This window comes from Colossoma macropomum, unplaced genomic scaffold (genome assembly GCF_904425465.1).
Source record: "Colossoma macropomum unplaced genomic scaffold, Colossoma_macropomum, whole genome shotgun sequence".
NCBI lineage: Eukaryota > Metazoa > Chordata > Actinopteri > Characiformes > Serrasalmidae > Colossoma > Colossoma macropomum.
Window position 1 is genome coordinate 29271670 of NW_023494803.1, and position 15662 is coordinate 29287331.

Genomic DNA, 15662 nt, shown 5'->3' on the forward strand with positions numbered 1-15662 from the left:
TGAATGGCTCTATTTGCAGACCGGAGCTGGCATACAGAAGTGTGCAGTGTCAGTACACAACTCAGAGGTTACATCAGAATACAACATTTAGGGCACCAGATCTTGGCTGAGAATTCCTACACTGTAGGAAGGCTCATCAGATCAACTTAAAAAATGACTTCATGCAGTAACAAGTAATTGAATTAGTTGAACTCAAAAAATGACACTGATTGAAAAAATCCTTCATTCAAATTATTTATTTAGGTGGAATAAAAATAGTTTACTTATTATGACATGAAGTAGTTTAGGTTGATCTGACAAGCCCTTTTTTAAAGTGTAATATTAAGTATTGTGGCATCCTGCCACTGGTTTGTGCTGCTGTGGGAGCGTGGGAGGTGTGGCCATGCAAAGCAGCCACGCGCAGAGGCTCTCCCTTGCTGCATATTCAACAAAAGAGCATAAGCCTATAAAGGTGACTCCATTATGATGATGGAATACACCTACTGTTGATGTAAAACATGAAGATGTGCCTTTGGTAAAGCGTGAAGGTGTGGCTCACCTAACAATCTGAATTTTCTCTAGCAGGAGCCAGAGAAGTCGCTTTAGTGTTCATCATTTAGAGAAGAAACAGCCATAAACCTCAGCAGGATCTAACGAACACATGCGCTTGCAGTAACAACTTTGAAAACAAGAGGTGAAAAGGTTGACGTTGAGTTACTTAGTATCATTTATGTGATTTTCATTAAAGGTCTACATCAAATCAGTTAATGCTAAAAAGCATTAAGTTAAAGACCATATAAAACACAGCTACAGAGGCCCGTGTTTGTTTCACTGGAGAGTGAAAGAAAACAATTTTTAATCACTAATTCTCATTTTAATTACCATTCAAATTATTTGCTGTGTTAGATTGTAACAATTCGTTGTACACCTATTTATTAATTTTTTGGCCTTTTTTTCTGTCAGATGAAAAACAGAAGTGCCAGTTTCAAAAATCCAAAAACAACAAAAAATATTCGGTGGCCAAAAATTCTGTGCATCCTTAATTGATGGGAACATGGATGAAAGTGTACAAAAGCATGTTGGGTGCAAATCTGCAGAAGTCTGCAAAGAAACAGCTCAAACTATAACAACTCTAAACACAACAGGTGCCTTTTGAAAGAACATTTTGCCAAAAAGGAAAATAAATTTAAAATGATCTGTTTAAAATAAATGGCACTTGGTTTGACAATTTATTTCCTCAAACAATTAATTTTCTAACATTTCTAAGTGTGGCACAAATTTCTAAATTCTATTTGGGGTCACTGTCTGTAAAGCTCTTTATAATGTGAATAATGTGTGCTACTGTTAATTCACTCATGCATTGCCAAGACAGTGGCTTACTCTAATCTCTAGCAAAGCCAGCACATCCTCTGGACTCTTAAGTAAAATGACCCTCTGTTACCTCCAAGAAATACTTAACAAAAAAACATGGGTTACTGCTTTTGGAACTGCAATTCAGAGCAACACTGCTAGAACATTTATCTATTAATATGTGTACACTGTGAACAACAAGTATCAGTTTCTTGTTGTGTGCTTGGCTGTGAAACATGTTCATTTTAGAACTGGGCAATATGACTATATTTTTAATGTGACAATTTACGTCAAAATACAATATAATTAGCACTTCTGAACATATTGTGTATATCGTCAGTACTTATAGAACACTAAACCTGCATGTTTCATTATAAAGACAGAAAAATTAGCCCCATTAATCTGAACTCTGCAACACAGAGTATGCCAAATATTGAATAAAAATCATTGTGTTCACAGGTTTTGAAAGTATTTTTTGAAATGTAGCACTACTGGTTCTTGTTTCTCTGTTCCAACTGATCAGATGTCTGAAAAAATAAGTATTGTGACATTTTGTGTATCATGAAAATTTAACAATATAAGTATAACGATATTATATTTTTGCCCATATCGCCCAGCTCTAGTCAATTTCCTATGGAATGGTGATAATAGCTACATTTTCTCAAAGCCTTTCTAGATGTCCTATCTTCTAAAAAATTACACAGTTCATATACCTATCACAGGTGCTCATAGAAGCTTCTAGCAAAAAGAGACTTGCTCCTGAACATTAATAGAGAACATTAACATAAATGCCATACTTAATACATCTTCTTAAATATCATTTATAGGGGCTCAAGAATGGGCAGTTATTTATTTGCTACACATGACTGCTATCTTCTACTTTATTTTCTTTTACTCAAGCAGGCACTTGTGAGAGTACCGGGAGCAGTCTGCTATGAAGCTCTGTCAGACACGCATATCACTAATCTGAAACAAAAGCATTTTAGGGCCCAAGAGCTGTCGGCTGGAAAGCAAGGTGAAAGGCATAATAGCTTCTCTAGGGATACAGCACAATACCTGCAATATGTTACAGCAAGCTCAACAGAGATCATTAGAGAAAAATAGTACTCTAAGATCATTTCTTGATTTAAGGGGTGCCAGTTATACATCACATACATCTTCATATTTAAATACCCTGCTTTGATATAAGGTGCACAGCAATCACAGATCACCTTTAAAGTCAATATCCTGTCTTCACAGATTGCAAAAAGACAAAAACACTTGATGTGTGATATCCATTAAATGTGTATGTACAGCACAAATGAAGTGGAGCTATTATATACCTGTTACCAAGGTTATCGTCAGGTTACAGGGTTATATAAAGACAACACAGAGGTGCAACAAGTAATCAAGAACAATACTTAGATAAAAATAGAACAGGGAAAATACTGGGGCCAATACTAAGGCATTAAAAAGTACAATCCAAATGGCACGCCAAAGTAAAGAATGTTTAAAGTATGTTTGAAGATAATATCACATATAATGAGAAACACTTTAATCACCCCCTACATTCTGTGCAGTATTCTTCATTAGTCTGTAACCGCCTGCTCAGTCAGTGTAAAGCCTTATTAGCTCACAGGATTTTAGGACAGCCCTGTTGAGTTTGACATTCAGAAGCTTTACTTCAGCGTGACACTAACAATTGAGGCTGCCAGCCTATTTCAGTGGCTAAAATGTTTCAAGGTGACTTTATTCCCTTATCACATATATTCACATCCATTCTGCAAACCATACATTTTATTATGACTAATTGCTGATTTAGGCCCTGTTCCATTCTGATCATCATCCTACAGCCCTCTCCCTGGAGCCATCTTCTATCTATCACTCTAATTCTACCTTGCATTGCACTGATCAGCAGCTTACCCTTTGGGCATGTATTCCTCATCGCAGTGTGCTGTGCCAAAAGCTCCCAAACTATGGCACTGCCTATGAAGTAATCCTGTAAGCCATTTCAGCAGGTTCAGCAACGCTTAAAATGGCTGTTCTCTCTCGCACAAGCAGGTAAAGATGAAACAGCAGCAGGTCCAGCATGGCGTCACCCCCCTATGTGGAGTGCCACTCAACACCCACAGATTTCCACAGGAGAGATGACACTGCTCTATATTGCTCCCTTCACTCTGTCACCATTCATTCCATTAGGCTAATTATCAAATGTATGCAGACCTCCATACAAGGAGGAGGAGTGACTACTATGAAAGAGGATTATACTGTTCAGCCATCTGTGCCAAAAGATATTAACTCTTAGTTCCCCAAAAACAAGCTGTGTTGTCTGAGTTTGTGGTAAGAAAACTTAAAATGACTGTTTACTCTAAAGTTAGTTTGAGGAGGCCACAAGTTAGCATATAGCCTAGCATATTTAGGCCTATTCAACCTGCCAGTGGAATACAATACAATACTAGTGTATGTATGCCAGTATAAACATTTATTGTACACACACAATAATTACCTAACTTTTTACTCATGATTCATGCTATTATCATATTATTGTATTAAGAAAAAAAAACACACTAACACATATACATACATCTAGTGTTCTGAATGTAATTTTTAACAGCAGCAGTGTGTTGGTGATTATACATTTAGCCTATTTCTGTATTTTAAAAAAATGTCCTTGGTGTCTTTTTCTATAAAGGCATGGCAGTCTATAATAATCTCTTGTTTCCTGTTTAATCTTGTTTTTTTACAGTCTTAATAGGCGTTATATGTTTGGTTTCCTCCATGATTTTTGTTTTTCCGGCTAGACTCTTGGTACTCTGCACATTGAGTATGACATAATTGCACTGCAAGTTTACTGTGAGCTGTGAAGGTGCTCAGGCTAATAACACACTCAAACATCTGTAGAAACATCAAATAAAACATGAAATCACAAGCTGACAGCTTGATTGTACCTCTACTCTTCATAAACATATCTGGTGAAATCTGTGTTTGACTAAAATTCTGTAAACTTATTCCAAAACTGTGTGTGGTGAATATGGAGGTATACCTTATTATTGATTATCAGCACATGTCTACTAACATGCTTAGTAATTCATGCACAAGAAAGAACTGTAAGCAGTGAAACTGTAAGACTGTAAGAGTTTAAAGCATTTAAAATTTAACTACAACCCTTCATGCAGTTGTATTTTTGCCATATACATAAAAAAATTCATGTCAAAGTAAAGAAATCCACAAAATATATTCTTCTTCTTATATAATAATAATAATAATAATAATAATAATAATAATAGTAACCAAATTATTATTGTTGTTAATAACAACGGCTTTACATCGTGATTCCGTGTTGTACTAAATTATGTAAAAGCCTGGGAGGGTCGAGCTCAAATGCATGCAGATCTAAAACTCCGCACTCTTGTACGCGCGAGCTAGAGCGCCGGAGCGCCAGAGCGCGTGCGTGTCGCATGGCAACAAGTACGCCCCTAACAACGCCAGCAGCCATGGCAACGGACTCGACGGAGAACATGTTGAAGGAGTTATCGACACTCGAGGTGAAGTCCTGCAGAACCTTCTTAGTTTACATTTTATTAACATATTCCAGATATTTCTGAGCTTTAAGGTCATTTTCAGTAAGCTGAACTGTAGTCTGTTTGGTTAAATTTGGTTTTGAACGGGTCAGGGAGAATTTGTAAAGCAGTCATTGTTTGAGGTGATTTGCAGGTTAGCTAGCGTTAGCTAACCTAGCTAGCTAAGTAATGTTATGTTTTGGTGAGAAAACAAACAATCATGTAACGCTGTAATAGCCATGTTTTTCGGTAGCTCGTGTCATGGCCTAGCTACCGTAACGTTACCGTTCTGTGCTAACGTTAACGTTAGTGGCTGCCAAATGTGCTGCTGTGTTTTTCACAACGGTCCTGCAACAGGCTTCAACAGGTTCGCATCAGGTGATGTTGGAAAGCCTAAGATCGTGAAATCTTGGCCGAGCGTCACTGTATGTTAGAATACAACTGCAGCAGCAGCTTACCTCTACACAACTAAATGCAGTCGATCCGATCAAACGATCCGGAGAGACAGAGCCATCTCTCGCTTTCGACAGCTTCTTCGAAGTAGTAACGTTAACGTTAGAAGACGAGGGCTCAGACGGAGACATCCACCAGCAGGCTAAATCCGATAAAGACTATTTAAGCGAGCACTGACACGGTTCTTTGCTTCTTTTTATTCTTCCTTATTTGCCTTCGTGCTTCGTTTTGTTGTAGAGGGACGAAGGCATTCTGCGCCTGAGCAGTTGTTTTCAATGGAGGGAGTTTGAAGGCGACGACCAGAGGCAATATTTGCACCAGGAGTTTGTGTATGAGAGTGTAATGTATTGTGTGAAGCGTGGGCTTCCATGGTCTGCAGTGGCACAAATAGCAAATATGACTAAAGAGCTCCTCCCTGAGCTTAAAGGTGAGACACTGCTGATGAATACAACACTCAAAAACTTCTGTTGCCTCCATGTTTCAGTCATCATCTACAATATGTCATTAAACATCAACAGTAATCATACACTGTATGTCCAAAAGCATCCAGACAGCTACTGTATTGTATTTGGCTACTGTGAAGGGCATCCTTTGCTGACACAAGCAGTTAGTTTAGTTACAGCTTGTATAATCTTGTAAAAAGCATTGCCAATGGAATGGGATGCTCTGGAGCATTCACACACAAGCCACTGTGCCCAATACCAAGCTTCAGCTACACTGGCAAAAAAACGTTGTTGAATTTACATGATTCAAAGGTGTACAAATGTGAACAAATGAAATATATTACATCAGCTTAAAATAAGTACCCTAAATGAAGTGCTTACATATAGCAATTATGTTCATGCAACCTATTTAATTCATGTTGAGGCAATGCACACATTTGAACCATGTACATTTAAAGCAACTTCTTTTCAGTGTAGAGAGCTATAAAAACCCCCAGCGTGTTCTCTGTAGTAATGGAGCACCAGCTAATGATGATTTGGGAGTGACATTTGTGATCCAGAACTAATCAGCCAACATCAGTGCCTGGCCTCACTAATGCTCTTGTGGCTGAATGCAATCAGATCCTTCCAGAACAATGTTCCAACATCTAGTGTAAAGCCTCCCTAGAAGAGTACAGGCTGTCACTACAGCAAAGGAGGGGCAAACCCCCTACCAATGACCTTGATTTCTGAATTATAAAAATATTGTATGAGCAGTTTTTTGCAAACTTTTGCACATAGTGTACATTGCTTTTTGCCTATCCATTGGTACATAAGATTCTTAAAAATAAAAAAACAATATGGTTATTAAGATGCAGCCGGACAAAGTATACTGTAAAAGTAAATTTAATCAGCTCCCACCTCTACATGATAGACATTTCAGTTAAATCCCAGTTCAGAGAAAAGCTTTAATGAAAATGCAAGAACTTTCAGATGCTTTCTTTGTCCTTTAGTTCCAACTGAACATGTGTGTCTGTGTGACCCCTCCTCTCTGTCTGTATCAGGTCTGGAGAAATCTGAAGTCATTTCCCTGATCCAGGCACGGCTGTCACAGTCTCACCCTCGACTCTCTCCTACTCATCATGCTGTCCTGGGTGACTTCATTTTAAAGGACTATCTTCGTCATCAGTGCCTCTATCAGGCTTTTTTAAAGGGCAAAGTGAACCTTAAAAGCATGCATTCCCAGCTTAAAATCGATGTTCCACCACATCCTCTACCTCTTTGTGAAGGAACTGATGTGGTGGTTTGGGAGAAGCAACAGGCTTTGAAGGAACTAAAGGCAGCTGAGGCAGAGAAACAGGCAGAAATCCACGGACTCAAAGAGCAGGCTCATGCACAACTGATGGCAAAGCTGCAAGACACTCTTGGTGGCCTTTCACTCGAAAACCGACTAGACGAACAGGTACAAGTACTCATCATTTTATATCTGAAGATACCATCGTAATATTGTGCATGGTAGCACACATTAGGCTAGTGAATGGTAAATGGATGAGTGATCAGTCAGTTTAGGAGCTGATGATGACTAGTGAAGTCATTTGTGGAGATTAAGGTGTAATTAAGCCCTGCTGGGTATAGGCACCTATTTTATAAGAAAACAGTCAAAGTACGACACATTGTTTTACCAACCATACGTCACGAAAGAAAATGGGCCTTAAAGAGCTACACTATGCGTTAATCAGCTATGGAGTATAGAGCTGTGCTCAATCAGCAGTTATCGTGTAAACCGGATTAAATGATTACATTTGTTTACTACTTTGAGTGGTCTGACTTTATTAAATAGGTTAATAGGTTACAATTTACTTATATAATATATATACAATAACATTAAATATATATATATATATATATATATATATATATATATATATATACACACACACATAAGTAAATGAATAAATGTAAATGGTAGTATATATCACCTACATTCATTAGGTGTGTATGTGTGTTCAGTACAATTTATTCAGCATTTAACAAATATTCTCTTCCTGACATTTTCTGCTCTTTACCCTTGTAGGCAGTGAAGATCATGGTACGCACCTTTCTGCAGTCACATGGGGACACTGTAAAAGATATGTTAATGAAGGAAATCAGAGCTGTACAAGAGCTGTTGGAACTAAGATTGAGTCAAAAGTCTCGTTCTGGAGCAGGACACTCTTCACATGTATCAAGCTTCTCTGAAAAGCCAAACTCCACAAAAGCAAAAAAGAAATAAAAATAATAAGAACTACTTTGATGTTTCATATTGTGAATCTAATAAATTAAATTTTTGAATCCAGCTTTCATTGCATTTTTTTCCATTGTACTTTGTATGTATTACCATGGTCTAAGCAAAAACACTGTCGCCCAATTTCCTGGACATAGATTAAGCCTAGTCTTAGACATAATTGCAGTGCCAATAATGAATCCCCATTTGGAAATTCTTTTTAGTCCAGTCTGGGAAACTGGCCTTATGCATGCTAATATGAAACATGGAATTTTTTGTTGTTATTGTTTTTTTTCAAGTATATTAAGACAAACTGCTTTGAACAGTTGTAGACCATTCATTTGAAAAGGCCCACTCTGAGAGGTATTTAATTAGTGTCAGTAATAAATAGTAGACAAATACATGGCAAACAATCTTTAATGACTAAAAGAAACATGAAGTATAAAACAGCAATGATTCTGTCTAATATACTCTACATTGCGACTACAGATGAAGAGACATGATCCTTGAAGAGTTTTAAAATCACTGTAACTGTGGGGAAACTGTTGTAGGCAAATGCTTTTGATAAAGCTGAAAGACCAACATACAGTCTTCATAGTAAATAGCACCAGGTTCTTGATGTTCATATGAACAAAACCATATTGCATTTTTTCCATATGTGCACACAATAATAAATAAATAGCTGTAAAATAAGTTACATTGATGTGATTACAGTAGCATAAAGTGCTACTAAAACCAGCTTAATAGTACAATAGTGCATTAAAATGACACTGTCCTTATGATGCAGGAAGATGACAACAATATATCAAAATTACTGCAAAACGATGACATGACAAGTGTCAGATACTCTGTCAAGTATTCAAGGATATTTTTGTAGAAAAAAAAAAGTTAAAAAGGAATCATCCTAGCTAATGTACAGAGTGCTGTATTTGGTATAGTGTAACGACAACCCGTATATATACAACCCTGTATGTGTTGATGGGGGAAAAATATTAAACAAATTAAGAAATATATACAGAAACACTTCCCACTTGACCCCAACATCCATACTAGGAATGGGTATCATCTGAAAGCTTCCTATTTCAGATCCTATATAAATACTCGGCTGCTTGTCACCACACCTAAAAATGGTATACACCATATAACACAATTGTTTGTAGGTTAGTGCATGGTTTACCTGAGTGGAATATCATGTGATCTAGTAGTTGAAGAATTTTTACTATACTGACTCATACACAGTCATATGCAAAAGTTTTAACACCCCCAGTGAAAACAAGTGAAAATACATTCTCTACAGGGAACAAACATATAACTTTATCTGCTATTTTTCTGCAAATTTTGTTACGTAATTTCTATTTTTTAACATGTTGGAAAAAAAAAAACAAAATATAAAATTTCCCATGACTTTTGCACAAGCCACATTGTATGTTTTCCAATATGTTAAATTTACCAATTAAAATGTGCGTATATGTGTTCTCTGTAGAGGATATGTACTTATTTTCACATAGAAAATCAACAAAATATGTAATCTAACCAGGGAGCCCAAACTTTTGCTTTTAACTATAAGCTCTTCATTATATTGGCTACAAAATACAATTTTTTTTTAAATGTAAAATACTGTTTATCTCTTCTGTTTAGCTGGATGACTCATCTTTATCATCTCATTAGCTGTAGATCACAGTACTGCTTTCACATTTTGGATACTTGCCTATAAGTCTACATTCCAAAGAGTTACCACCTTTTTCCTGTCAGCTTTGATACAATGATCCAGTGATGGTGTTTTTGTGTAAACTAGTGCCAGCAAGATTCGATCACTGCATCTACTGTCCTAAAATTTGGTATCCATCCATCCATCTACTCTAGACGAGCTTCACAGACGAACAAGCTGGGAATCCACCAGCTGCACACTTTTTCTATGGTTGGACCCACCTAGTACACTCCAGAGAAAGGCTACTAACATTCCGTAATGTCCAGCATACCTAAGTATGCAAAGACTAAGTGATGGTATTTAGTTAGCATGTGCAACTCTCGAGTCAGAGCCAATGAAGCTAAGCATCGTCTGGACAAGCTCTGCTAAGTCATATTCATGTTTCCAGCCCCAGTCCTTTCTTGCATTGCTGTCTTCAAAGTTCATGGGCCAACTGTCAGCTAAGAATGAATGAAAAGAAGTAAGTTTACAATATTGCAGCATGTGTAAAATGTAACAGTACATGTATAGATCTGCAGCCTAACACATCATTTTTAAGCATATTCATTGTCATACATCTTTAGGTCTTACCGATTGCCTGTTTGACTGGGTCAATTTCATAAGAGACTTCAAGATCAGGCAGCTGTTTCTGCACCTCCTGGGCCAGCTCCTCAGGAGTGAAGCTCATGGCGTTGATGTTGTAGGTACGCATGCTCAGCGTCTCAGCAGGAGCCTCCATCACCTCCAGTGTGGCTCGCAGACAATCATCGATGAACATCATAGGGAGGCGTGTGTCAGGCTTCAGGTTGCACACAAACTTACCCGTTTTTATAGCATCATGAAATATCTGGACAGCATAGTCTGGGGAGATAAAGGCTCAGAGTAAATGCAGGTCTGAATCGCATAGACCGAAATGCCAAAATCAACTGGTGACAGCTGTTATAAAATGGTAGAACATAACCTGTTGTTCCTCCACCAGGCTGAGAGTCTGCTGAGATGATGCCTGGATACCTGAGACAACGGAAGTCAAGGCCATATCTGTGGTGGTAATACTGTCCAAAAAAAATAAATTATGATGAACCTGAACCTGTACAACAATGTCAGTTGTGCACTGATAAATGTCCTCTGGAAAGCAGCTTCTTAGACAAGTCAGTACATACTTCTCCCATTAGCTCAGCATGGACCTTGGAGACCCCATAAATGGTTCGTGGCCGCTGGATGCACAGGTCTGGTGTGGGGTTACGAGGGGATGTGGGTCCAAAAGCTCCTATTGTGCTAGGAACAAAAAGTCGAAGTCCATGCTCCACAGCAATGTCAAGGATATTGTGCAATCCTTAAAAGGAAGAAGTGAAAGAAGAGAGCGAGAGAGGGAGAAAGATGACTCAATAGTTTTCTCTAAATATCTGCCCTGAAAATTATGTAAATTTTGTCTTTTCATCACTCACCAGTGATGTTGACATCACGAGCAAGGGTTACATTTGCCTCGCCAACTGCACTCAGAAGGGCACTGTAGTGCACCAGCCAGGTAATACGATTGTTCACAACAATTTCTCGTAAATTCTTGTAGTCCAGTATATCAGAATAGATAAATGGACCTGGAAATCAAATATACATCAGTATTAAACACATAATAGCGTTAAGGAATGTCTGTCAATTTCAGAATAAAAGTTTTAAAAAGGACTCCACACTTACCGCTGTGGAAAACTTGATTTGGAGGCTTTCTGATGTCAGACAAAATGACATTGTTGTTTCCGAATTGCTTCCTGCAAGACACATTCAGAGAGGGTGGAATTTAGAATTTAAATGTGTAATTAACATGACACAAATTTGTCACATCAAAATACATTATTTTACATTTTAATCATCAAACGAATGTATGTGGGATGTGCAATGTGTGCAAGTCCTGCTGTACAGTAGAAGTCATTCCAAAAAAGTCACCAAACCTACACCACTCGATTTAAAACATTTAAAATAAAATTATCTTCAAATGAAATTAATATAAAATCTTACAAGCATGTGATTAATTTAAAAAAATCACTCCTACCTAAGTAGCTTGGCAAGCCCCACACCCAGCTGCCCCAGACCCCCTAAAGCACGAGACACAAGAAAGCAGATATGAGTGGTCACCAGTGACATTAGCCAACTGTTGCCATGGAAACCACACTTTGGTTTTGCGAATGCAGTTACCAGGGCAACTCATCATGCAGTGTACATTATGTTTATGATTTAGATAATTTACATCTGCTGAGAGATTAGAACAGAAATGATGTTACTGTAATGCTTTGACACCTGTGATCAAAACTTTGGGGTGGTCAGTCTCGGAGAAGGACACAGAGTGAAAGCTGGCATCAGGGGTTACTTGACGTGGTGAGAAACTGATGTTCCGTGCAGAGATGTAGAGGGGTTCACAGCTGCACCCTGGAGCCAGAAGGACTTGCTGTGCTACCTTACTCGCAGCTCTGACGAAGGGCATTTCCCACTCTATAAAGAGAAGTGCATCAAAAGTAACTTGTAGTGAAGTTGCATTGTGAACACGTTTGCTGCTCATTCTTCGTGGTGATTTATGGCAGGGTCACATTTGTTAATAATGATGCTGGTTTAAACTCTAGCCTGGGATGCCCAATCCTGGTCCTGCAGATCTACCACCCTGCAGAGTTTAGCTCCAGCCATACACATCCAGGTAATGAAGTGCATCTGAAAAATTGAGCCAGGTGTGTTGGATCTTAGCTCTCCAGGACCAGGATTGGGCACCCCTGCTCTAGGATGTGGCATATACTGCCACCTTGTGGTTATAGCTCTATCACCTAAAAATAAGCAGGTATACTAAAGCCTCCCAGAAAAGCTTAACTTAAAGTAAATGGGTCAGAGAGGGATTCTCACACTGGTGGTAGGAATATCACCAGCATATAAACTGAGCCATATAAAGTTTGGTGCTTGACAAAAAGTTATTTCCTATATGGGCAGTCAGGCAGAGAATTCAGGACACTTATTAATAAAGTCAGCAGCCTGTCATCTTCTACTTTACCTTAGCAGTAAATCTGTGGAAAGCGTCTGCAGTTCAGCTTTAGCTCTGTATAGCAATGCAGGCTACAGGCAGTACAAAATGCATTCCTCAACCAGGATATTCCAACCTGGGCTGTGATCCAGAGTCCATTTGGTTATCCAGATGAGTTCTGCACCTGACTAAGAGCAGAATGGACTCTAGAGCCCATTGGCTTCTCAACACCATGCCTTTGCACACTTTATTATGCTGATACAACTGATTCAACTTATCAGTAAATTGTAAAGCTTTGAAATCATTAGTTGAATCCAGATATAAAATCAGACATAAAGTTTCCAGTGCATTGAGCTTTCAGGACTGGCACTGTAAACCACTGCTCTAGACTCAAGCGTTCTTCAGTAAAGGGAATGGTTCTATTTAGAACCATGGGAAATGGTTCTTCAGATGGATGAAGAATGTGCTGTATATGGTTCTGTGTAGAACCTTTTTGAAAATTGTTCTATATAGCACCAAAAATGGTTCTCGTATTGTTGACACCTTAACAATAGCAGAACCCTTTTTGGTACCATATAGGACCATTTTCAAAAAGGTTACAACACATTCTCCATCAATCTGAAGAACGATTTCACCATGCAAAGAGCCATTTAAGCACAAAATGGTTTTACATATAACCCATGGTTCTAAATAGAACCATTCCCTTGAGTGTAGAGTAGAGGTTTCCAATGCCAGTCCTGAAAGCTCAGTGCACTGGAAATTTTATATCTTACATTTCGTGCTTAAATGGTTCTTTGCATGGTGAAATTGTTCTTCAGATTGATGGAGAACGTGTTGTAACCTTTTTGAAAATTGCTCTATATAATACCAAAAAAGGCTTCTGCTATCCATCAATCTGAAGAACCATTTCACCATGCAAAGAACCACTTAATCATGAAGGGTTTCTACATAGAACTCATGGTTCTAAATAGAACCACTGTTTTTAGACAAAACTGATGGCATGGCATCAGAAAGGAGACCACTAACTCAATACTGAGCTTGCGTGACACCAAAACTAAGCGACTCTAAAGCTCCTACTAACGTGTTCTCTATAAACATAAACGTGCGGTTTTGACTTCATGTGAAGCAGCTAACTTAACGTAGCTATGTGACCCATCAGCTCTCTGTGAGGTCCAGGGTTGCTAACGTTACCAAACCAAGCGCTCAGCACGCGCTGTGCACCACCGTTATAACGTTACTCACCGTTTAGGACAAATGATCCTCAGTTTAACGTCGACAGGGAAAGTAAAAATTTTTAATTTTTCTTCAGTCTCGATGACAGGGAAATTAGGCTACAGATGGAGATCTTTCTAGGAAGCTGTCAGCACCAGACTATTCCTCCTGTAATATTGCATCAGACTCACGCCTGACTCTTGTACGGTGCTCGGGACACTCGCCGGTGCTGCTCTGCTGCTATTGGATGAGAGCGCAGAGGCGCGGCTCTCCGCTATAGTATTTCTTTTCCCACCCGTATTCCGACAAACCCCGCCTCCTCCGTTGGGCGACTGGCTCACCGTATCTGGGAATATTTTTTTAGATATGGAAAAGTTATTTATCTGGGCAGTAAAAACACTAATATAAAAACAAATGCAAAGGACAATAAGTGGTGATATTTTATGATGAATTTTTAATTTTAAGAATTGTACCGGGATAAATGTACAACTGTGAATCTTTATTAAGCGAACAAACGACAGATATGAGGATTTTTGAAAGGCAAATTCTGAACTGAAGATTTAACACCGTATTTAAAATTTGCCCACTGTGTTTAGGCATAAGAAAACCTTCTTTTTACTTACTTTTGGTTACACAGCTATTCTTAATTGTTATTGTGAATCTTAAAGAAAAACAACTTATTTTATACACTATTATGTAATTTTGTGGGGTTTTTTTTTCAAGTTTCTTGTCTAATTAATACAGCTGAGAAATGCATAAAAATATCAGTAAGCAGAAAGACTGTCGTGTATGGAGAAGTGGATGCTGGTACACGGTGTTCCAGTCGTATCGCAGGAGGCGGGCTCTGCCGGAAAACAGGCGGGAAAAATGGACTTGTGCAGTCTCGAGTTCATCGGTCTTCCCGCCTGCGTCATAATCCTTCTGGCTGAATGGATGTCCTGAACGAAGAGCGATCAAGTTCGGTGAATTTGGAAAACTTCTACACATTATAGGGGTCCAAGCACAGCGTCGAAGCGCTGGAACCATATTGTAATTGTTAGAATTTCTTCTTCTTCCTCTTCTTCTTCTTCTTCTACTTCTTCTTCACTAAAACGTGCAGACCAAACTGTAAGTCGCACAGACATGACACTTGGTCAATACGTCGTAGTCCCTTCTGCTACTCTGGAAAACGCTACGCAAAAAACACTGATGTGAAATTGTGCGTGCTGCTACTTTGTCCTGCCCTGGTTCAGGTTATATGAGATTTACATCACATCCAGAAAAACGTGGCTAATCAGAGTTCGGCAGGTATTTGAAAGCATTAGAATGCGCCAGTCACCCTGGAACTTAATATGTATAAATGTTTACTGGCAGACCCAGAGGGTCTTGCTCATAACAGCAATGTTGGGCCTATTGCTTGCAGCTATGTTTATTATTAATATTGTTATTATTATTAGAGTAATTCAGTCCAGTTAAATTGTTTTAAATAAAACAACAGGTTACATTAATTACAGATAACTGTTAAACCCCTGGACGTACTTTTTAAAAACAGCCTATTTGCTTTAGCTAGACACGGGGCATGTTTTCTTTTTGTGTAACAACAGACCACTGTAGTTGTGTCATCATTTCTTATGCCCTTTTTGAAAACCCTATTCATTCTGCCCATAGAGAAATGGAGCTTAGACCCGGAGTTCCTAATATGGGCATAACAAGGACTACAGAATTTTGCACAACTACAGTGGTCTACTGGCCCACAGTGGTCTACTGGCCCACAGATTGTTGT

General features: G+C 38.5%; 2 protein-coding genes across 2 annotated transcripts; one reads left to right on the plus strand and one right to left on the minus strand.

Annotated features, from left to right (window-relative positions):
- Positions 1–4802: 4802 nt before the first annotated feature.
- On the plus strand, positions 4803–8015 carry cunh8orf74 (chromosome unknown C8orf74 homolog). Its single transcript, XM_036592641.1, has 4 exons — positions 4803–4853; positions 5559–5748; positions 6808–7205; positions 7818–8015. The coding sequence occupies exons 1-4, from the start codon at positions 4803–4805 to the stop codon at positions 8013–8015; spliced, it is 837 nt and encodes a 278-aa protein (XP_036448534.1).
- A 1736-nt stretch (positions 8016–9751) lies between these two features.
- Positions 9752–14132, minus strand: LOC118823601 (L-threonine 3-dehydrogenase, mitochondrial-like). Its single transcript, XM_036593305.1, has 9 exons — positions 13931–14132; positions 11983–12174; positions 11738–11780; positions 11386–11456; positions 11139–11288; positions 10854–11026; positions 10655–10745; positions 10285–10554; positions 9752–10154 (listed from the first exon to the last, which is right to left on the minus strand). Exons 2-9 carry the CDS (start codon positions 12164–12166, stop codon positions 10015–10017), a joined length of 1122 nt encoding a protein of 373 aa, XP_036449198.1. The 5' UTR covers positions 12167–12174; positions 13931–14132; the 3' UTR covers positions 9752–10014.
- Positions 14133–15662: the final 1530 nt, after the last annotated feature.